Source organism: Saccopteryx leptura, chromosome 5, assembly GCF_036850995.1.
Source record: "Saccopteryx leptura isolate mSacLep1 chromosome 5, mSacLep1_pri_phased_curated, whole genome shotgun sequence".
Taxonomy (NCBI): domain Eukaryota; kingdom Metazoa; phylum Chordata; class Mammalia; order Chiroptera; family Emballonuridae; genus Saccopteryx; species Saccopteryx leptura.
Window position 1 is genome coordinate 129,373,909 of NC_089507.1, and position 22,766 is coordinate 129,396,674.

A 22,766-nucleotide genomic window follows, 5' to 3' on the forward strand; every position below is an offset into this window, starting at 1 on the left:
GTGAATATGTTCTCCCATTGTGTGGGTAGTCTTTTCATTTCCTTTATGTTGTCTTTTGCTGTGCAAAAGCTATTTAGCTGGATAAAGTCGCATTTGTTCATCCTGTCCTGTATTTCACTTGCCCATGAAAAAAAACCAGCAAAGATATTGCTACAAGAGATGTTGGAGAGTTTACCTCCTATGTTTTCTTCCAAAATGTTTATGGTTTTATGACTTACATTTAAGCCTTTTATCCATTTTGAGTTTAATTTTGTGTATGGTGTAAATTGATGGTCTAGTTTCACTTTTTTGCATGTATCTGTCCAATATTTCCAACACCATTTGTTAAAGAGACCGTCTTTATTCCACTTATGCTCTTACTTCCCTTGTCAAATACCAATTGGCCATAAAGGTGTGAGTTTATTTCTGGGTTCTCTGTTCTGTTCCATTGATCTTTTCTTATGCCAGCACCAAAGTATTGTGAGTTCAATGGCCTTGTAGTATAACTTGATATCAGAAAGTGTGATACCGCCCACTTTATTCTCCTTTTTCTGGATTGCTGAGGCTATTGGTGGTTTGTTTGGTTTTTTTGGGGGGTTCCATATACATTTTTGGAATATTTCTTTTATATTTTTGAAGTATGCTATCGATATTTTCATAGAAATTGCATTGAATGTATAGATTACTTTGGGTAATATAGATATTTTAATGATGTTTATTCTTCCTATCCATTAACACAGTATATGCTTCCACTTGTTTGTATCCTCCTTGATTTCTTTTATCAATGTTTTATAATTTTCCGAGTACAAGTCTTTTACCTTGTTGGTTAAATTTACTAATAGGTACTTTATTAGTTTTGTTGCAATAATAAAGGGGATTGTTTCCTTATTTTTTTTCAGATAGTTTATTGCTGGCGTATAAAAATGCCAATTATCTCTGAGTATTAATTTTATATCCTGCCACCTTTTCGAATTTATTAGGTATAGTAGTTTTTTGACTGAGGATTTAAGGTTTTCTATGTACAGTATCATGTCACCAGCAAATAATGACAGTTTTACTTCTTCATTTCCAATCTGGATGCCTTTTATTTCTTCTTCTTGTCTGATTACTGTGGCTAAGAATTCCAGAACTATGTTGAATAAGAGTGGTGAAAGGGGGCTCCTCTGCCTTGTTCCTGATCTTACGGGGACTGCTTGTAATTTTTACTCATTGAGTATGATGTTGGCTGTGGATTTATTGTAGACAGCCTTTATCATGTTGAGGTATGTTCCCTGTATTTCCACTTTGCTGATAGTTTTTACTATAAATGGGTGTTGGATTTTTATCAAATGCCTTTTTTGCATCTATTGATATTATCATGTGATTTTTATCCTTCTTTTTGTTTATGTGATGAATCACATTGATTGATTTACAAATATTGTACTAGCCTTGCTTCCCCATAATCTATGATCATAATGTATGATCTTTTTCATGAATTGCTGAATTCAGTTTGCTAATATTTTGCTGAGAATTTTAGCATCTAGATTCACCAGGAATATTGGTCTATAGTTTTCTTACTTTGTAGTGTCTTTACCTTGCTTCGGAATGAGGATTATGCTTGCCTCTTAAAAGGAGTTTAGAAGTCTTCCCTCTTCTTGAATTTTGAAATAGCTTGAGAAGGATAGGTGTTAATTCTTTTTTTAATACTTGGTAAAATTCACCTGTGAAGCCATCCAGTCCAGGACTTTTGTTTGTTGGGAGTTTTTTGATAACCCTTTCAATTTCACTTGTTGTTATTGGCCTGTTTAGGTTTTCTGATTCTTCCAGATTAATTTTTGAAAGATTATATGTTTCAAGAAATTTATCCATTTTATCTAGGTTGTCCAGTTTTTTGGCATACTGATCTTCATAGTATTTTGTTACAATTCTTTGTATTTCTGTGGTGTCAGATATTATTTCTCCACTTTTATTTTAATTTTATTTATTTGAGTCTCCTTTCTTTTTTCTTGGTGAGTCTGGTTAATGGTTCATATATTAGTATTTTGTTTACCTTTTCAAAGAACCAGCTCTTTGTTTCATTGATCTCCTGTATTGTATTTTTAGCCTCTATGTAATTTATTTCTACTCTCATCTTTATTATTTCCTTCCTTCTACTTCCTCTGGGCCTTATTTGTTGTTCTTTTTCTAATTCTTTAAAATGCAGGATTAAGTTGTTTACCTGAGTTTTTTCTTGGTTTTTAAGGTATACCTTAATGCTATGAACTTCCCTCTCAGGACTGCTTTAGCTGTGTCCCATAGATTTTGTTATTGTATGTTCACTTTAATTTGTTTCAAAAAAATTTTTATTTCTTCCTTGATCTCATTAACCCATTCTTTATTTAATAACACGCTATTTACCCTCAAACTGTTTGAATGTTTTCCAGTTTTTCTATTGTAGTTGATTTCTAGTTTCATGCCACTGTGATCAGAGAAAATGCTTGATATGATTTCAATCTTCTTAAATTTATTGAGACTCATTTTGTGTCCTAACATGTGGTCTATCCTAGATAGTTGGGTGTCATTCTTATGGGGGCTCCTCTGTAGGTAATTTACTGCATTTCTCTTGCAGCTTTTAGTATTCTTTCTTCGTCTCTTAAATTTGGTATTTAATTTATGATGTTTGTTGGTGTAGGCCTCTTTGGGTTTCTCTTTAATGGGACTTTCGGTGCTTCTTGAACTCTTGTGACTTTTTCCTTCATCAATTTAGGGAACTTATCAGCTATGATTTCTTCAAACATTTTCTCTATTCTTTGTCCTTTTTCTTCTCCTTCAGGAACTCCTATGATGCAGATGATGTTTCTCTTCATGTTGTCACAGAGGTCTCTTAGAGTTTCCTCAGACTTTTTGACCCTCTTTTCCTTTTGCTGTTCTGCTTCTGTGCTTTTGTTTATCTTATTCTCTAAATTGTTGATGCAGTCCTCTGCTTTATCCAGCCCACTGTTAATTCTTTCTAGTGAAGTCTTTATTTCTGATATTGTACTTGTTATTTCTGACTGCTTATTTTTAATGATCTCAATGCCAGTTTTGATGCTTGCTATCTCTTTATTTAGTTGCTCATTATGTCCATCCATTGTTGCTCTAAGATTTTTGAGCATTCTAAAAATCATTGTTTTTAACTCTGCATCCAGTAGTTTGGTTACTACCATCTCATTCAGTTCTTTTTCTGGGGATTTCTCTTGTGGATTCATTTGGATTGCATTTCTCTGTCTTCCTATTTTGTCTGTGTATAGACTCCTCCTTTGGGTGAGCTGTTTGTGTAGCTTGCTGAGTCTAGGGTTGGTGTTTTCTGCCCCCAGCTTCCAGTTGTGTTGTTTCTAGATCTTCTTGGGTTGGCATCAGCTGTTGTTTGTAATCCACTGTGGGCTTCTTGTCAGCAGCTACTGTTGTTTTCGCTGTTTGTGTTGGCATTTTCTATTCCTTAATTGTGTCAGTTGTGAGGAATCTTTTATTAAGATACCACTCTAAAAAGGTTTGTTTGGTTTTCTACATCTGGCTGCTGGATATGCCAGCCCTGGACCTCCCTGGCAGGAACCTGGCACAGACCTGTGGGGGTCACTGCCTATGACTGGCCCTTAACAACCTTCTTGGAGCCCCAAGTAATCCAGAGTTTGTGGCTAACTCCTCTGGTCCCAGGTGCCATTGTTAATATCAGCTGTACTCCTAAGCTGGCTTTTAACTACTTTTGGCCTGGGGAAAGTCTGCTAAAAAGTTCAATTTCCCCTGAGTCCTGCCTTATGCCCCCTTTTACTGCTGGCTGCTTGTTGGGCTCAGCACAGTAATTCAGAGATTAGGAAAGGTAGTGGGTGTGGCTTGCCCCTTGGCCTCAGGTGTCATTGTATACAGACTTCTTTTTTTTTTAATTTCAGACCTCAGTTGGCTGTGGCCACAGGAGTTCAGTGGGTGTGGCCTCTGAGATCCAGAGGTTTGTTCTGCTCACTACTGAGTGTGCCCCTGCCTTTGGCCTGCCCACCCTCCGGGGAGTACTCAATAGTGTGTGGGGGCTCAGGCCTCACCACCCAAAACCTGTGTCCCTGATGTGCCCCCTGCTTCTGAGCAACCCTTTTCCCTGAGGAGCTAAAAAGACTCTGGTGGGCAGAGTAATTGCCTCCCTTTGCTGGTGCTGCTTCTCCCAGGAAAAATAGCCAGCTTAGTATTAGGGAATGACTCAGCACAGGGGTGGCCTTACCCACAGTGTCTCTCCCTGGGCCTTCGAGTTTACACTCTCCTCTCACAAATCCAGTCCTCTCAGCTCTCTCTGCCACCTGAGCCCTGGGTAAGTGGCTATGAAGGAAGTTTTCTGTGCGGGCCCTTTAAATGGAGCCTGGGTCTGAGAGTTCTGTCTCTTTCTTGCAAACAGTAACCCGGCTCTTTTCACCATTAAATACTGTCCCAGCTCCTTTTATAGACTCTGGGGCCCTAAGCTGAGGCTTCAGGCTTGGGGTTGAGGATCCACACCACTCAGTGCCACTCTCCTCACAGTGAGGGTCCTTGCAGACCCTCCCCCTTGCTCGCTCCTGGGAGCGAAGCAGCCCTCTTCAAGTCCTGGCCCTTCCTACCAGTTTTGTTGTGGCTTCTTCTGTGAACCTTGGTTATAGAGTTCTCTTTGTTTAGTCCTAAATTGATTTTTCAAGATGACTGTTCTTAAGTTGTAATCCAGTTTGGTCTTGGGAGGTAGCATTTTGAACATCCACCTACTCCATTGCCAACTTCTGAAACTTATTCTCTAAATTTTTAATCTAAGTGCTTCAAAATCTGCAATTACTATAAATATATTATATACATGTATAAATTTTCATTAGCCTTCAGTCCACAGCTTGAGGAAACTACCCTAAGGCTTCTATGAGCACCACTGGAAACAACTAATTTAGCATATACATACCTGTTCCACTAAACATCATTCCATCTGAATAATAAAGGGTGGAGATTGTAAGTTTGCCAGAGATGAGGAGTTTATATTCCTAATAAATCTTAATATTAAAACTTATTTAAGCAATAAATGAGAATTTAGTCAAATAAAATGAATTTGAGGACCAAGGACTCAGCTTTGCTCTCCTTGCCTTCTCACAGTAAAAAATGATTAAACTGGGTCAAACAGAGGTTTTTTTGTTTGAGATAATATTATTATGAAATTTATATTATGTAGCTATGAACCAGCATATATACTTTGATAAAACTGGTTGGACTAAAAATCGTGGCCAATTAAACTGACTGCTGATTGTCAGAGTAAAGGATTCTGAGATCATATGAAATTTCACACCTGGAAGAATAATTATACAATATTTCCAAACCTATAATATACTAAACATTTAAATGTGAATTATCTACAACACTCAGATGCTAGGTGATTCAAATACCTTGATTCAATGATAAGCAAATAACAAGTTTTAAATATTCTCAGCTGAGTAGGACTAATGTTTTCCCCAAGTTTACCAGTATTTCCTGGAAATGAATGGATATAAACTCATTTTTTTCTGTTTTTTCCCTTTTTCACAAGATTGGTTTTTTTCCCAAAAATACTAAGAAATATGTTTCTACTAAATGTTCTTTTTTATTATGTAAGTTAAAGAAAATTCTAATTTCATCCAACCCCAATCTTGAAAGAACACGTAAAATGCAACTGATAATATTTACACTAAATGCACTTTATTATTTTACTGGATTAAAACTGAGAAAAATATTTATTTGTATATGCTTTGATTTCAATCTTGAAAAAAAATCATGCCAGGTGCCCTTATTCGGCCCCTGTTGAGCAGGGAGAAGAGAAAATCCATTCATCAAGAACTGGGCCAAGGCCATGGCTGCATATGACCAGCCTGAGAGAAAAAGATATGACATTTTTTTAAGCTATATGAAAGTTCTGAATAAACTAGCTGTATGAAATGTTGTGACTCTCCCACAAATAAGAAAGTAAAAAATAAAGATGTAATTCTTATTTTAGATGACAGAGTTAACTCCACATCTTTAGGTACAAAGTTTAATCCATCAAAGTGGGGGGGGAGCAGTGGGGTATCACTGTATTTAGCTTTTACTGTTTCATTTTCTTGATGAAAAACACATGTTAAGATCTCATCTAAGACTGGACTAACTAATGAGAACTTCCCTGCATATTCTTCACTGAATGGATAAAGTGTTCATGTGCATATTCTTCACTGAATATTTAAATGTGTTCATGTGCTTTCTTTCTTTTGCACTTGCTTATGGGTGATGCTCACCAACCTGAGCCAGAAGCATTCTTCACCTCAGGGAGAACTGGAACCAAGGAATGAGAAGAGAAAGAACTGGCACAGAGCTTTCTGATTTGTAAAACTGGTCTTTAAAACTATTCAGATGTGATGGTCTTAAAACCTATTTTTAAATTTCTTGAGCCAGACATTTGAGAGAGAAAGGCATTTTCTTAATTAGAATAGGTTCCCTTTTAATATAAAAAACAAAACTTAGAAAACTGAACTTGGAGTTTTACTATAAGCCATAGGGTTAGATATATGATGTGGAAGAACTATTTTTTACCACATAGTAAAAAATATCAAACCTTCCTTGAAGCCTAGAAAGAGGGGAGAGGAAGGCAAGAGGAGATAGGAGCTTAGGGACAGCTCCTCCTCCATGATTCACTGTGTAACCTAGTACTGTACATGTATTAGCATTGCAGGTCACCTAGCCTAGACTAACTTTTATTTGAATTCATGACTTTGCTTAGATTAACCTGTAAACCCACTTAGATCAATCACTCTAATTATTATAAGGTGCTCTAACTACATGCTAATCTGCTAAGAGTTTAACATAAGGGCTGAGACTTAATCAAAATTTATTACATACCTATTCCATCCCTAACTCTCACAATAGTCAGACCTGTCCTTTAAAGAAAACCTGGGGAGTGATTTGCAGAAACTGGGGCTTATCAAGTTCCAACTGCCCAGGGTTGGCAGAAGCAGCCTGCAGGGCCTACTGCTGACCTCCTCATGAACTTTTCTCATTATATCATCACTGTAATACTAAAATCTCTTCCCAGGAGTGGAGATTTTCCACCAGTTTTGAACATGTAATGTATGTATAGGCATGTTTGGTAACTGCACAGGCTCAGAAATGTTTTCACCTACACATGTGATGACAAGCTCACCATGATGTTTATACATGATTTCTCTAAAGAAAGACAAATTCAAGTTTGGGGACACACTGCTCTGGGAGTGCTGTCCAGTGTGTTCCTTATGAACTGGCAAGCAATCAAGTGTCTTCTCATTAAATCATCTTAAAATTATCTTTTGACTGGCAACTGGGTTTTGTTCAGTCCAGTAAAAACTGTCATGTAGAGCACATCTCTTAACGGTTGTCTGATTATTAAGTACTCCTATTTAAAATATAATTATTTTGTGCTTTGTAATTTATAATCATAAAGCATAAATATATAGATTCTAATCATCAAGTAATTCATTCAACAAATAATCATGGAGCCTTTCTATATACAGTCACTTAGAAATAATTCAATACTATAGGAAATCACAGTCCCTGAGACTATTCAGGACATATAGTCTCTTGGGGGTGGGGATGGAGTGAAAGACAAGTATTAAAACTAATTATGTAACTGAGCTTTTAATATGTTACCATATTTCTATCTATACCTTTACCACTTAGAAGTGAAATTCTTCTTCCTTTTTTTTAAGAGACAAAGAGGGAGGAGAGAGATGAGAAGCATCAACTCATAGTTGCCTCACTTTAGTTGTTTTTAATTGATTGCTTCTCACATGTGCCTTGTTGGGAGGGGAGAGCTCAAACTGAGTCAGTGATCTCTTGCTTAAGCCAGTGACTTTGGGCTCAAGCCAGCAACCCTGCATTCACCTGGCAAGTCCACGCTTGAGATGGCAACCTTGGGGTTTTGAATCATGCTCAAACCACTGCGTCACCACCAGTCAGGCAGAAGTGAAATTCTAATTTGCCTTTTTCTTCATGGAAATATAGATTATTAATGAGATGTGGTTTATCTGCCTGAGGCAGAAAAGGTTTTTGAAATTAACCTTTGCTTTTCCTTAAATCAGAAATAACCCAAGAAAAATTTGTATATTGAAATTTCAAAAATTATTTGCCAGCTGTCATAGGTGATCAAAAAAAAGTACTGGTATCTGCTTTTCTATTTACTTTGAGCAGCTTGACTGCCAATGCTGAAATCGATAGCATGGAACCATTTTAATAGAACAAAAACAGTAACAAAAGAGAGCTCAGAAATCTAAGGCGAAAAGCCACCCAGGAGAAGAAAATCATTGCACACTACAGGCATCGTGACTCTCCCTGAGTACAAGGCAATCGCAGAGGAAGCAGCAAACACACCAGTTTTCTTTAAAACACCAGCCATAGAAGCTCAGGGTAATGAAGCTTTGACAGTGGATAAGTGTGAAGGCATAAAGGTTTTGAAAAGATTCTCTGTGATATAAACGGGGAATACCCTGTTGTCTTCAGTACATTTCCTTGAAAAAATTAAAAGGAAAGAAGGCTGGGATCATGCAGGACAGTGAGCACTCAGGATATCTGTGGACTACAAATGGGAAAGGTGTACGTTAAGACCAAGGAAAGATCAAAATAAATGATGATGAAAAGTAAAGATTGGAAAAAGAGGGAAAGTGGCAAGGAAGTAAAGGAAGAGCTGGAAGAGGAGAAGGAGAAAACGGATTTGATGGGGAGAAATAAAGAGATCACTTTAAAACAACATATTCACAGTGCTTTTTAATGAGTGGTGATATTACAAATTATTTTTCTCTACTTACTCATGCTTTTCTCTACTTTGTATGTGTTTCAAAACAGCACTCACTCCTTTTTCAGTTGAACCTTTTCAATGTCACATGAAAGAATATACTGAAGCCCTCCCATTCTGTAAATTAAACGTCCATCTCCACAGCAGCGCAGGCCTGCGGGAAGGTGGTGGGGCAGGAGTCTGGCTGCGCAAGGAATTCCCGAGAGACACGTGCCACATGTGTGCTCACTTACTTCGTATGGTCCACAGATGGCCTGTGGTTTTCTTCCCCCTGGTGAATACTGGTTCCATTACCAAGCCCCCACATGAATGTGTTTGAATCTTGAATTAAATCTTTAGGGATTGACTGGTACCATTCACACAGGCTTTCTTCTTCAAAGCTGCAAACTTCCATTGCTTGAATAAGATAGAACAAAGACAGGATCAGCTAATCAAAATAAATTTGTCAATAAATGGTGATTTCTACCTGTATCACCAACCACTTTCTAACTCTTGTTTTTTTAAATTATAGTCTAACTTTTAGCATAATTAAAATAATTAGGCAAACAATTTTTATAATTACTAGAGAAGTTTTAAAGAAATCGAAGTGATTATAGGCAAATATCAATAGTAATTGAAATATGGGGATTCTGCTTTCATAAGGAAGTGAGATTTTAATTAGCTCCTACAGCAGCAATGTAAACATTGCCAGTGTCTTCTAACATAACACTGACATTGCTTGCATGACCTCTAAGTTCTGATGTCTGTTCTTTTTCCACAATGATATTAACAAAGCTAAACTTTAGCTCAGTCTCTGAAGGAGTTGTTTCAAATTTTAAACTACTTAGGTTCAAAGTAATAAAATTTACAATAACTTTTATATTGGATCTCTTTGCTTGAAAGTCTTCAATATTCTTGTAATGAGTGCATTCTAATATTGCACATAATTATGTCTTTTTTTATATTCATTGGTTCTGTGTGAAAATGCTCTCTCTCTTTCTCTTCCTCTTAATGTGTTCATGTGTCTATCTGTCAGTCTTACATCCTCCACTGATTCAATTCAATGAGTTCTTATATATACTATAAAAAGCCTGGTATGCCCTCAGCTTTTAAATGGCATCCAGAGGTCCCCAAACTTTTTACATAGGGAGCCAGTTCACTGTCCCTCAGACCATTAGAGGGCCGCCACATACAGTGCCCTCTCACTGACCACCAATGAAAGAGGTGCCCCTTCCGGAAGTGTGGCGGGGGGCCAGATAAATGGCCTCAGGGGGCTGCATGTGGCCCGCGGGCCGTAGTTTGGGGATGCCTGGATGCCACTATACCTCTTAGGAACTTGGGGTCAAGATTTAATGTAAAAGCTGAGATAAAAAACTCCATCAAAAATTTTTTTTAATAATGACATTCAGGTGTGTCACTTAATCTCTAATATTAATATTGATCATATTATATTTATCTTGTACAGAGATTTAGGACTCAATAAAATTCTGTCCTTCATATCATTAAAAGAGATAAACATTATAGATTAAAAACAGAACTACTTGAGGGCATAAAGTTTCAGTCGAGCAAGAAGAATAAGGTCTGAAGAGCTGCTGTACAATACTGTACCTGTAGTCAACAATACTGTGTTATACACTTAAAAATGTGTTATGATGGTAGGTCTCATGTTATACTCTTAGCACAATAAAAAACATCAGAAAATGTAAGACATTAGGGGACAGACATATTTATCAGAGTTCATCTTTCAAAGAGAGGGAAGAAATAATGCACAATTCACTCAGAAATAAAATAGTAATAATTCATGTTTATTCAAAGTAAATAAATATTCCTTTGTTTTAAAAGTAATAATTTAATAGTAAACATCATTCATGACACTTAAAAACTTATCAAACTTAGCTTCCAATCATAAATATTGTTAATAAAATTGAACTAAGAGGAAAGTCAGTATGCACCAAAGATATTTACTAGGTATAATTAATTAGATTTTTTATACAATTTACAAATTTCACAACTTAAGTATGATTGTAAGAGGATTTTAATGTCACCCCGTGATAAAGTCTGAATACCATAACTTGTTTATTATCTTCCATCTGTGATGTACAATATGATAACCACTTGAGTTAATTACTGTCCCATCTCATTCACAAAATAAGTCAGTTTTTATTTTATGAGGTTTTCAGTTTGGGTTAATAAATTAATAATTTTTCCTTAGAATCATTTTATTTCTGTGTTAAAAGAATAAATATGAACCTTTAAAAATTTTTAAGTTCTAAAATTTCTTGACAAGGTAACAAATTAGGTTTTCACTGAACTCTATATTATCCATATGACCTGAACCTTTAATATTATCAGGACCCTTGAGAATATGATAGTAGAGTAAATTCACATACTACTAAATAAAGAGCAGGGAGAGGAAAATGTCACAGTGTTTATTCCGCTTGATCTTGTGCTTTGCCCATTCAGATACAGACTAATAATTCTCCTCTGACTTTATCTTTGTCTGAGGTCACTTGTAAATTAATAGTTTTCCTTTGATCCATTTTGGAAAATCTTTGGATTGGCAGATATTGGTAAATGAAAACAATCTTTCAATAGGACATTGGTGTTGAAGGGCCAGTCTGTATTAGAACCAGTTTTTCATGAACTCTGAATATCTTGCATAGAAATTATTTTATATGTGCAGTTTGGCATTGAGAAAATTTGAACAAATTCATCTAATTTGAGGGTTTTATAATGCTTCCTCCCTAAGCATTCCTAAGTCATGTGTGAAAATCCTGTATTCAGGTCCATGAAAACTAAGTGTTTTTAATCCAAAACATAAATTAAAGGACACTTATCTCTTGTTGGGCATGATGGAAGAATACATGCTGAGTCTTGTATTTTATTTGTCAGATACAGAGTGTTTATATTAAGAAGTTGCTATGTTGAAATTTTCTAACTAGGACATTAGGCTTAGGCTATGTACCTTAGAGATTATGCAGGTATTTTTGTATCTGTTTTATGGCTATATTTAATTAAAATTTAGAAATTTACTTACCACAGAATGATTCATCTGATTTGTCAGAGCAGTCATATCTAAAATCACATGTCTGAATTTTTTCAACACATTGGCCATTGGACCTGCAGACAAATTCATTGTCTGTACAGTTGTGTGGAGGTAATGTTACTGGGATTAAAGTTTCTGGTGGAGTTGGAAGGGTCACTGGCAAATTACCTTGAAAGGAAGAATATTAAGGTGTCATTTAGCAGGTTTTTCATTTCTTACAGATTTTATACAATAAGGTTATCTAAAAATGTTTCACATTCAACATAGAATATCTGAAAGTATTTGCTAATCTACTGAACTTTCTTATGTAAGCATATAAATTATGGTTCTTGGTCTTAGCAATGGCAAATAACTCTGGATATCTTTGATTATAAAAACATGTGAAGGTGTAGATGGAAATTTTTGAAAAACAATTTGGAGCTCACTGAATAAACAGGAGGCCTAAGAATGGGGCTTAGAATATCAGAAGAAACCAAGGGAGCTCCAGGTGCTGGAATATGGAACTAGAGTCAAGGTCTGAGCAAACCTTCTAGTCCACCAAGGAAATGAACTTTGTCCTTCCACTGCTACCATGAATCTAACATCTCTTCATCTTTCTCTCACACATCCTCATGTAGTCAAGATTCAAGGTTGCAAGAAAGACCCATACCAGAAGTATTCATCTAGAAGTATTAAAACAATTAAAAAAATAATTTCTGTAATTACAGAATTAAAAAGAAATTCATAGAAGTTGATTAATTTATACAGTAAATTATTTAATAAACATTTATTAATAACAACCCTATGCCATGTACATAGTAGGTGCAATGGATTTAAATCAAATATGCAGTCATTGAAATAAAATAGTTTGCAGACTAGTGGATAAAATTGTCAGGAAAATCTTTCATTATACCTCAATTCCATAAATTTATGATAGAGATTACCACTCATTTTGCTAATTTGAATATATTGATATATAGCAAACAATCTTTTATTATGCTTATTCATTACATCATTATATGATTAAATAAAATGTGAAAAACTAATTAGAATAGTGACTGTATTAAGTGAGTAACATGTAGATCATTTTAAATAAATAAACTTTGTTAAGATTTAAACTTTAGATGAATGGTCTCATTCAGTATATAATCTTTTACTACTTGATTGTTTTACTCAACATCATGTGAATTCATCTGTGATCAGGCATGTTCTTGTATAATTCATTATTTTGACTGTTGTATAATATTTCACTGTATGAATATCTCACATGTTCAGGCATTAATGTTTGAGTTGAGTAGGTTTCAGGGTTTTTTTGTTTATTTTATACATTCACCCTCTGTATCTAAAAGTGGCATTGCTTGGTCACAGAGCATGTTCAATTTCACCTTTACTAGATTAAGTGCATCAAACTAATTGCATCAATTTCTATACTTCTCAGCAGTGTTTATATATAGATACCTATTTTTCAGTAAGAGAAAGGGAGGCAGAGAGACAGCCTCCTCATGGGCCCTGACCAGGATCCACTCAGCAAGCCCAAAGTCCCACTAGGGGGCAATGCTCTGCCCATCTGGGGTGTTGCTTCATGCTCAGCAACCAAGATCTTCTTAGTGCCTGAAATGAAGGCCATGGAGCCATCCTCAGTGTCTGGGGCCAACTCATTCCAATAGAGCCATGGCTGCAGGAGGTGAAGAGAGAGAGAGAGAGAGAGAGAGAGAGAGAGAGAGAGAGAGAGAAGCAAGAAGAGATGAGGTGAAGAAGAAGATGGTGCTTCTCTGTGTGCCCTAACCAGGAATCGAACCCAGGATATCCACAAGCTGGGCTGACGCTCTACCACTGAACCAACGCCCAGGACCTAGCAGTGCATATTATGGTTGTAATACATACTCATTAACCATTGGTATGTTTAAATTTACCCATGTGTTTTTCAGTTTCTTTTACTATATCTTTCCTTTTGCATATCTGTTCTTGATGAGTTCATTTTGTCTCTTTCTGATATTCACATTTATGTAGTTTATTTGGTAAAACCAAAGACTAGAGAAATAAAGATATTTCTTGTTCAGTTTTGGATGTTATTCTCTGAATGCCTTTTTTGACTCTAATTCTTGAACTTTGTTTTACTCTATACTGTTATAATTTCTCAGAACATTGAATACAACATTTAAATGTCTTTGACTTCAATTCTTGCTGTTGTGATGTTAGTTATCAGTCTATTTGTAGTTGTTTTATAATTGTATTTTAATCTCTATTTATTTACATTAATTAATTACATTATTTAAGTTTTTATTAATTTTAATTTACTGTGTTAACATGGATTCAAGTGTCCCACTCAATATAACTCCCTCATCCCCACCCTCATGTCCATATTTATATCCCCTTTGCCACTCTCTCCCTAACTCCCTCCCCTCTTCTTTCTGGTATTTGCTGTCCTGTCATCTGTATCTCTGTGTTATATATATATAATTTCACTAAACCCCTCACCTTCTCTGATCCCATCCCCTTGTCCCCCTTCCCTCCGACAGCTGTCCCTCTGCTCCCTGTTACCCGCCTTTGCCTCTATTCCATTCCTCAGTTCACTTTGTTCATTAGATTCCACATACAAGTGAGATCATATGGTATTTGTCTTTCTCTGCATGGCTTATTTTAACACTTAGTATAATAATTTCCAGGTTCATCCTTGCCATCGCAAAAGGAAATATTTCCTTCTTTTTCACAACTGTGTAGTACTCCATTGTGTATATGTCCCACAACATTTTAATCCACTTGTCCACTCATGGATATTTGGGCTGCTTCCAGATCTTGGCTATTGTAAAGAATGCTGCAATTAACATGGGGGTGCATATCTTCTTTTGAATCAGTGATTTGGTATTCTTAGAATATATTCCTAAAATTCGGATAGCTGGGTCAAAAGGCAGTTCCATTTTAAATTTTTTGAAGAAACTACATACTGTTATCCACAGTGGCTGCACCAGTCTGCATTCCCACCAGCAGTGCAGGGGTTCCCTTTTCTCCACACCCTCACCAACACTTACTGTGTGTTGATTTGTTAATGAGAGCCATTCTGACAGGTGTAAAGTGGTATCTCATGTGGTTTTAATTTGCATTTCTTAGAAGATTAGTGACATTGAACATTTTTTCATACACCTATTGGCCATCTGTATGTTCTCTTTGGAGAAGTGTCTATTCATTTCTTTTGCCCATTTTTAATTGGATTGTTTACCTTCCTGGTGTACAGTTTTAGAAGTTCTTTATAAATTTTGGTTACTAAGCACTTATCAGGTGTATTGGAGATTATGGTCTCCCATTGTGTGGGTTGTCTTTTTATTTTGTTAATGGTGTCTTTTGCTGTGCAAAAGTTTTTAAATCTGATTTAGTCCCATTTGTTCATCCTGTCCTTTATTTCACTGCGTGTGAAGATAAATCAGCAAAAATATTACTATATTTTATATAAGATATATCAAAGAGTTTACTGCCTATGTTTCTTCCAAGATGTTTATGGTTTCACGACTTACATTTTAGACTTTTTATTTACTTTGAGTTTATTTTTGTGAATGGTGTAAGTTGGTGGTCATGTTTTATTTTTTTCATGTAGCTGTCCAATTTTCCCAACACCATTTATTAAAGAGACTGTCTTTACTCCATTGTCTGCTCTTACCTCCTTTGTCAAATATCAATTGACCATAAAGGTGTGGGTTTATTTCTGGGTTCTCTGATCTTTTCTATTGATCTGTATGCCTGTTCATATGCCAGTACCAAGTTCTTTTGATTACAATGGTCTTGTAGTATAATTTGATATAAGGAAGTGTGATATCTTCCACTTTATTCTTCATTTTTAAGATTGCTGAGGCTATTTGTGTTCTTTTTTGGTTCCATATAAATTTTTGGAATATTTGTTCTATATCTTTGAAGTATGCCATTGGTATTTTCATAGGAATTGCATTGAATGTATAGATTGCTTGGAGTAATATAGACATTTTAATGATGTTTATTCTTCCTATCCATGAACATGGTATATGCTTCCACTTGTTTGTAACTTCCTTAATTTAGTTGTTCAATGTTTTATAATTTTCCAAGTACAAGTCTTTTTTCTCCCTTGTTAAATTTACTAGTAGGTACTTTATTAGTTTTGTTGTAATTGTGAAGGGAATTTCTTCCTTAATTTCTCTTTCAGAGAGTTTATTGTTGGTGTATAAAAATGCCATTGATTTCTGAATATTAATATTATATCCTGCCACCTTGCCAAATTTATTTATGAGGTCTAGTAGTCTTTTGAATGAGACTTAAGGGTTTTCTATGTTCAGTATCATGTCATTAGCAAATAATGACTGTTTTGCTTCTTCTTTTCCAATTTTGATATCTTTTATTTCTTCTTCTTGTCTGATTGCTGTGGCTAGCACTCTCAGAAATATGTTGAATAAATGGTGAAAGGGGGCATCCCTGCCTTGTTCGTGATCTTAAGGAGATTGCTTTTAATTTTTGCCCATTGAGTATGATGTTGGCTGTGGGTTTGTTATAGATGGTCTTTATTATGTTGAGGTATGTTTTCTGTTTTCTCACTTTGCTGAGAGTTTTGATCATAAATGGTTGTTGGATTTTATCAAATGCTTTTTCTGCATCTATTGGTATTTTTATGTGATTTTTATCTTTCCTTTTGTTTATGTAATAAATCACATTTATTGATTTGCAAATATTGTATCAGCCTTGCCCCCCAGAATAAATCCCACTTGATCAGGATGTATAATTTTTTTCATATATTGCTGGATCTGGTTTTCTAATAATATTTTGTTGAGAATTTTAGCATGTAAGTTCACCAGGGATATTGGCCTATAGTTTTCTTTCTTTGTAGTGTCTTTACCTAGTTTTGGAATGAGGATAATGTTTGCCTCATAAAAGGATCTTGGAAGTCTTCTCTCCACTTGTAATTTTTTAAATAGCTTGAGAAGAATAGGTGTTAGTTCTCCTTTGAATGTTTGGTAAAATTTGCCTGTAAAACCATCCAGTCTAGGACTTTTGTTTACTGGGAAATGTTTCAATTTCATTCGTTGTAATTGGTCTGTTTAAGTTTACTGATACAGATTGAATTTTAGAAGATTGTGTATGTTTCTAGGAATTTATCCATTTCTTCTAGGTTATCCAATTTATTAGCTTATCAATCTTCATAGTATTTTCTTACAATCTTTTGTATTTCTGTGGTGTCAGTTGTTACTTCTCCACTTTCATTTTTAATTTTATTTATTTGAGTTCTCTCTCTCTCTTTTTCTTGATGAGCCTGATTAAAGGTTCATCAATCTTGGTTATCTTTTCAAAGAACCAGCTCTTGGTTTTATTAATCCTCTGTATTGTTTCTTAGCCTCTATGTCATTTATTTCCACTCTGATCTTTATTATTTCCTTCCTTATACTTCCTCTGGGCTTAATCTCTAAATGTTTTTATTATAATATATTTCTTGTAGGTTTTAAAATTTATTTTCATGACTCTAGACCTGGATTTAGTCTTATTATAATGTTTGCATGAGGTTCACTAAGCTTCCTTTTCTATTTTTTTATTTATTTATGCATAGTTGGTAAACTATCTTCTACTGGTTTTATCACTTTCAGGTGTACCATATAGTAAGTCCACATTTTTATACCTTATAATGTGATCACCCCTCTAAGCTTCTTAAATCCATGTATTATATTAATTCTGAGCAATTATACTCTGAAAATTGCTTCTCAATAATTTTCTTTTTATATCGCTGGAATTCCATTAGTTTTTATGATCCCATCCTTCAAATAATCCTCCTGTCCCTATTTTCCTGTTTTCTAACTATATATTGTACCCTGCAATTTTATTATAGCTATTTTCTATCTAACTAATTGCAATAAAGATGTTGCCTTTTATTTATTTAATTCATCCACTAAAAATTTTATTTCGCCCTGGCCGGTTGGCTCAGCGGTAGAGCGTCGGCCTAGCGTGCGGAGGACCCGGGTTCGATTCCCGGCCAGGGCACACAGGAGAAGCGCCCATTTGCTTCTCCACCCCTCCGCCGCACTTTCCTCTCTGTCTCTCTCTTCCCCTCCCGCAGCCAAGGCTCCATTGGAGCAAAGATGGCCCGGGCGCTGGGGATGGCTCTGTGGCCTCTGCCCCAGGCGCTAGAGTGGCTCTGGTCGCAATATGGCGACGCCCAGGATGGGCAGAGCATCGCCCCCTGGTGGGCAGAGCATCGCCCCATGGTGGGCGTGCCGGGTGGATCCCGGTCGGGCGCATGCGGGAGTCTGTCTGACTGTCTCTCCCCCGTTTCCAGCTTCAGAAAAATGGAAAAAAAAAAAAAAAAAATTTATTTCATTGACTTTATTTCTCATATCGAGAAGGCGAGTTTGATATTTATATATATATATATATATATATTGTGTGTGTGTGTGTGTGTGTGTGTGTGTGTGTTTTAACAATGCCATGCCATTTTGTTATGGCTTGGAATTTTTTTAATATTTTAAATTATTTTTTTATTAGTTTTCTATACCTGAGTAACAAATCTACAAACTTCAGAAGTTTAAACTAATATCTAATCTTGCACAATTTTTTAAGTCTGAAATGCAGCAGAGGCTTAGCTAGGAGGACCTGATAGAGTGTCCAAAAGGATATTGTTACTATGTCAGTCAGGGTTGAAGTCCTCTGCAGGCTTAACTGCACTGGAGGATCTGCTTCTCAGGGAGCTTGTTCACATACCTAGGGAGTTAGTACTGTGATTGGCAGGAGGCCTTAGTTCCTGGATTTTCTCCACAGGGTTTCCTGAGTATCTTTTTGACTTGGTATCTGGTTTCCCTCAAAGCAAATGATCCAGGAGAAGAAAGTAGAAGTCTAGCTTTGGACTAGACTTTGCCACATGAGTCATTGGTTACGGAGGTCACTCCTTCTCAATCTGAAAGGGGAGTGGTATAGAGGGCATGAATTCCAAGATTTGGGATCACTTGGGTGATTTTGGAAGCTGGCTACCATAATTTATTATGCTTGAATTGTCTAGGAGGCTCCATTATGAGCTTATTTATAGAAGAGTACTTCTAGATAACTTAGAGTTGTTTCTTTTAGAACCCCACCCAAGGGTATTCTATCCCTCTAGCCCTCCTAACCCTTTTCCTCGCTCTCATCATCCCATATTCTGTTACTCCCTAACTCTGGCAGTCACATTATGCCTTCTGTTCTATTTTTAAGTATTCTCTTTGTTTTTCTCACCTGAGGATTTCTCTTTTCTAAATCAGCTTAACACAATTAAATAAATATTATATTTGACATTTCTTGGTATATGTCAGTATTATAGTTTTCAGATTATCTGGTTTTCCATCTTATTAAAATCAGTAGTCTTAACTGCATTTGGGCTTGATTTCAATTTAAAGTAGCAATCAGTTCCCCTTAGTAGGAAATCATGGGCATGAGTGGTTTTAGAAAGAGGAGATTGGTGAGATAATACTCAGGAACAGTAGATAAAACTCATTTTTCATCTCAGAAAGGATCAGAATAATAGGTAAAAAACACCACTACTCTAAAAAAGAAATCATAAGATTATGAGATTATTTATCCTTTCCTCATTATTCTTTGCTATTCCACCAGAATGAGCAAATCTCAATAACCAAATAATCCCAATATGTTTGTATTTGAGAATACCAAAAGACATATTGAGAAGAGTGATTCTTACTCTGGAGCCAAACTTTGACAATAGTGGTATTTATAAGAGGGAAGATAGGGTTGTAGCTGATTCATTAGACTCTGCCAGGTAGAAGTAAAACAGATCCCAGGAATATGGTTTAGCCAACACGTTATTTGGTGACTAAGGCATGGCAAGAACTGCAAGGTTCCTGACACTACATAATACTACATAAGAGATAGTTTAAACAACAGAAACCTCTTTCTTGTAGTTCTTGTAGGCTGGAAGTCCAAGATCAGAATGAAAGCACAGTAGGGTTCTTGGTGAGAGTTCCATTCCTAGTAAGTCCTCACGTGTCCTTTTTTTGGTACATGTGCACAGAGATACCTCTTGTCTTTCACTCCTTATTAGAAACTAACTTTACCATGAGGGCAGCACATTTATGACTTAACTGAACTCTAATTATCTCGCAGAGGCCCTACCTCCAAAGGTCATCACATTGAAGATTAAGGTTTCAATATATAAAAATTGATGTGCCATAAACATTCAGTACAGAGCAGAGATTGGTATTATTATTATTATGTCTAGAATTACATAGAAAGGATAAAGTTGGTAGCAATGATAGCGTTAAATTTCCGAACAGAAACAACAGTGATACCTTTGCAGATGTAACAAAATTATAAAAGTGAAATGCAAATGACTGAATTCTGCACTCACTGAGAAGTAGAGATTATTCTGGTTGATGTGATCTTCCTCTCATCCCTAAGCCACAGGCAAACCCACCCAACTGCACATCTGTCATTTTGTGTAGATGATTCAGGCTCCAGATGGATTCCATGTTCTAACTTTTTGCTCTGTAAGTTCCTCGTAACAAATACTATATACATTACATATAATACAATCATTCTGACAGAACAGATTTTCCAACTTGTTTTATTTTAGACTTCTCCCCTTATAGTCATTCCCATAATAATTAACCAATAAAATTGATATTTTAACATCCCTAGTTCTTAATAAATTATTACCAGCTTTAGACATATCATAATTGTGTGAATTACTAGACTGATAATGCCATTTACCTATCTTTAGGTTACTATGCACATGTTTTTCCAGTGACCTCTAATGTAAAGAAATATATGTAATTTAAAAAGTCTACTTGAGGTCAGAGAAATGGCGGGGTAGGAAGCGATACCGATAAATCTCCCCCAAAACTCAACAAGATCTTCAACCAGAAACAGAAAAACCTATACTTGGAGCCTCCAGATGCTTTGCAATACACCCGAAGGTATGGTCAAGTGAAAAATTGGCTAAATATATAACCAAACCCCGAAGGAATTAGGGAGTAAGAAATGCTCCGCCTTCCTCACTAACCTAAACAGGGCGGCTTTCTCCGGTAACTGTGAATATAGAAACTGAGGCAGGCAAAGGGGGTGAATAGATACAGGCCGCGGCACAAACGGCCGAACCAGGCTGTGGCACGGAGATCCAAGCTGAGGAAAAACTGATCCTGTGGCAACCCGGACAATACAATACAGCTAACACTTGCGCCAAACCCAGACAAAGAAAGACAAGCGGGGCAGCCATTTTACCCGATCTCCTGGTCGGTGCGCAGTTAGTGGGCGAGAGATTTCTTCCGAAGCCCCGGGAGTGGGTGCCCGTGTTACCCCACAGAGAAGCAGAGTCAGAGGCCTTTCTGTGGGTCGAAAGCAGAATATCTGGGCAGCCCCAGTGCCCTGGGAAAGCCGCGCACGGGAGGGAGCGAGAACTAATTCCAATGGTGGAAATTTTCCGTGCTGGTGGGGGTTTCACTCAGAGGGAAACGCGGCCGGCCTCATATCCTGGTCTGCATGCACAGATAGAGAGTGAGAGATTCCTCCGAGTACTTTGGCAGTGCGCGCCAGTGTTATCGCACAGAGGGGCAGAGTCAGGGGCCTTTGTGTGGGCCAAAGCGGAATCTCGGGCCGCCACAGCGCCTTGCAAAAGCCGCGCATGGGTACGGAGCGAGAGCCAATTCCAATGCTGCAACTTTTCCATGCGGTTGGGGGTTTCACTCAGAGCGTGAGACTGCTGGCCAGATATCCTGGTCTGCGCACGCAGATAGTGAGCAAGAGTTTTCTCCAAGCGCCCCGGAAGTGGGCGCCCGCCTATGTTACCGGACAGAGTGGCAGAGCCAGAGGTCTTTGAGTGGGTGGAAAGCCCGCCTGATTATGCTAGCAGCTCTGACTGACTGAGCCTTACCCAGAGTGCTGTGCTGAGTGGAAATAGAGTGGGGAGTTGCCAGCTCTTTGAGCCTCTTACTATCCAGGCAGAGGCAGCAGCAACCCCATAGCTGGATTATCAGGCTACTAATTGAGGAAGGAAAGACTAGGAGAAAGGCTCCAGGAACATGGACTCTCTCACTTTTGGAACCTATAAATGCTAATGAGCCTCGACTGCCAACGAGACTAAAGCACAATACATGACATTGCCATAGAGACTTATCAATTGCAAACCTCTACCCGAGCGTGCCAAAGGGGCAGAACCCGGTGTACAGAGTCACTGACCAGGAAGAGAAAGAGAAAAGAAAAATCAAGAAGATAACCTCTCAAAATCAAGAATAATCTGCAGACTTTATAACCTATCCCATTTTATTATATTTGTTCGTCTGTTTCTCTTATCTTCATTCTTGATACTTTTTTTCCTCCTCCAATTTGGCCGATTAACTCTCTGCCAGTCTTACTCTCTCCTCTCCTTGAACTACACTACCCATAAGTGTTACATCTCCCATTATCTATTCTCTCCTCTTCCTTTCTCTCTATGAGGGTTGCACTCCAAAACCCTTCACTCTCTCTCTCTCTCTCTCTCCTTTTTTTTTCTTCTTTTAGTGGTTCCCTCTTTTTTTTTCTCTCTCTCTTTCTTTTTGCCCTCTATATTAGTTTCTTCCTTTCTTCTTTACATCTCCTGTCATTCAAACCTCAATAACAAACAAATTATCTTATCTGGGACTCAAACTTATGTTTGTGGCATTTTGGGGGGTTTTTACTTCACCTTTTTAACTCACTAGCAGTGCTCCCATCCCTGGCTCTCCATTTTATCTAGTTCTTGTTCCACTAAATACAATAGTAATTTTTTAATTTGTCCCCCCATTTTTCCGTTTTCCTCTTATTCCTCTAATCATAACTCTTAGACAACCAACACCTAAAAGCAAATCATTTTATTCTTGACTCAAATTTTTTCCTTATTTGCTTTTTGTGGGTCCATACCCCCTTTTATTTTTTATTTTTTTTATTTTTTGCCCCTTTATTACTTTTCCTCAATTCAGGCCCCCCATCACAGGCATTGTTTGTTATAATTCACAGTTCACCACAAGATTTTCTCAAGGAAAAGGGGAGAGGAGAGGAGAGGAAAAAAGGAGGGGGGAATAATTTCCTTTT

At 36.8% G+C, this 22,766-nt stretch overlaps 1 protein-coding gene across 1 annotated transcript in view; it reads right to left on the reverse strand.

Moving 5' to 3' along the window:
* Window positions 1-22,766, reverse strand: part of MALRD1 (MAM and LDL receptor class A domain containing 1) — an 837,423-nt gene that overhangs the window by 527,881 nt on the left and 286,776 nt on the right. Inside the window, 2 exon segments of the mRNA XM_066386561.1 lie at window positions 8,968-9,130; window positions 11,751-11,927. Coding sequence (XP_066242658.1) covers window positions 8,968-9,130; window positions 11,751-11,927 — 340 coding nt within the window.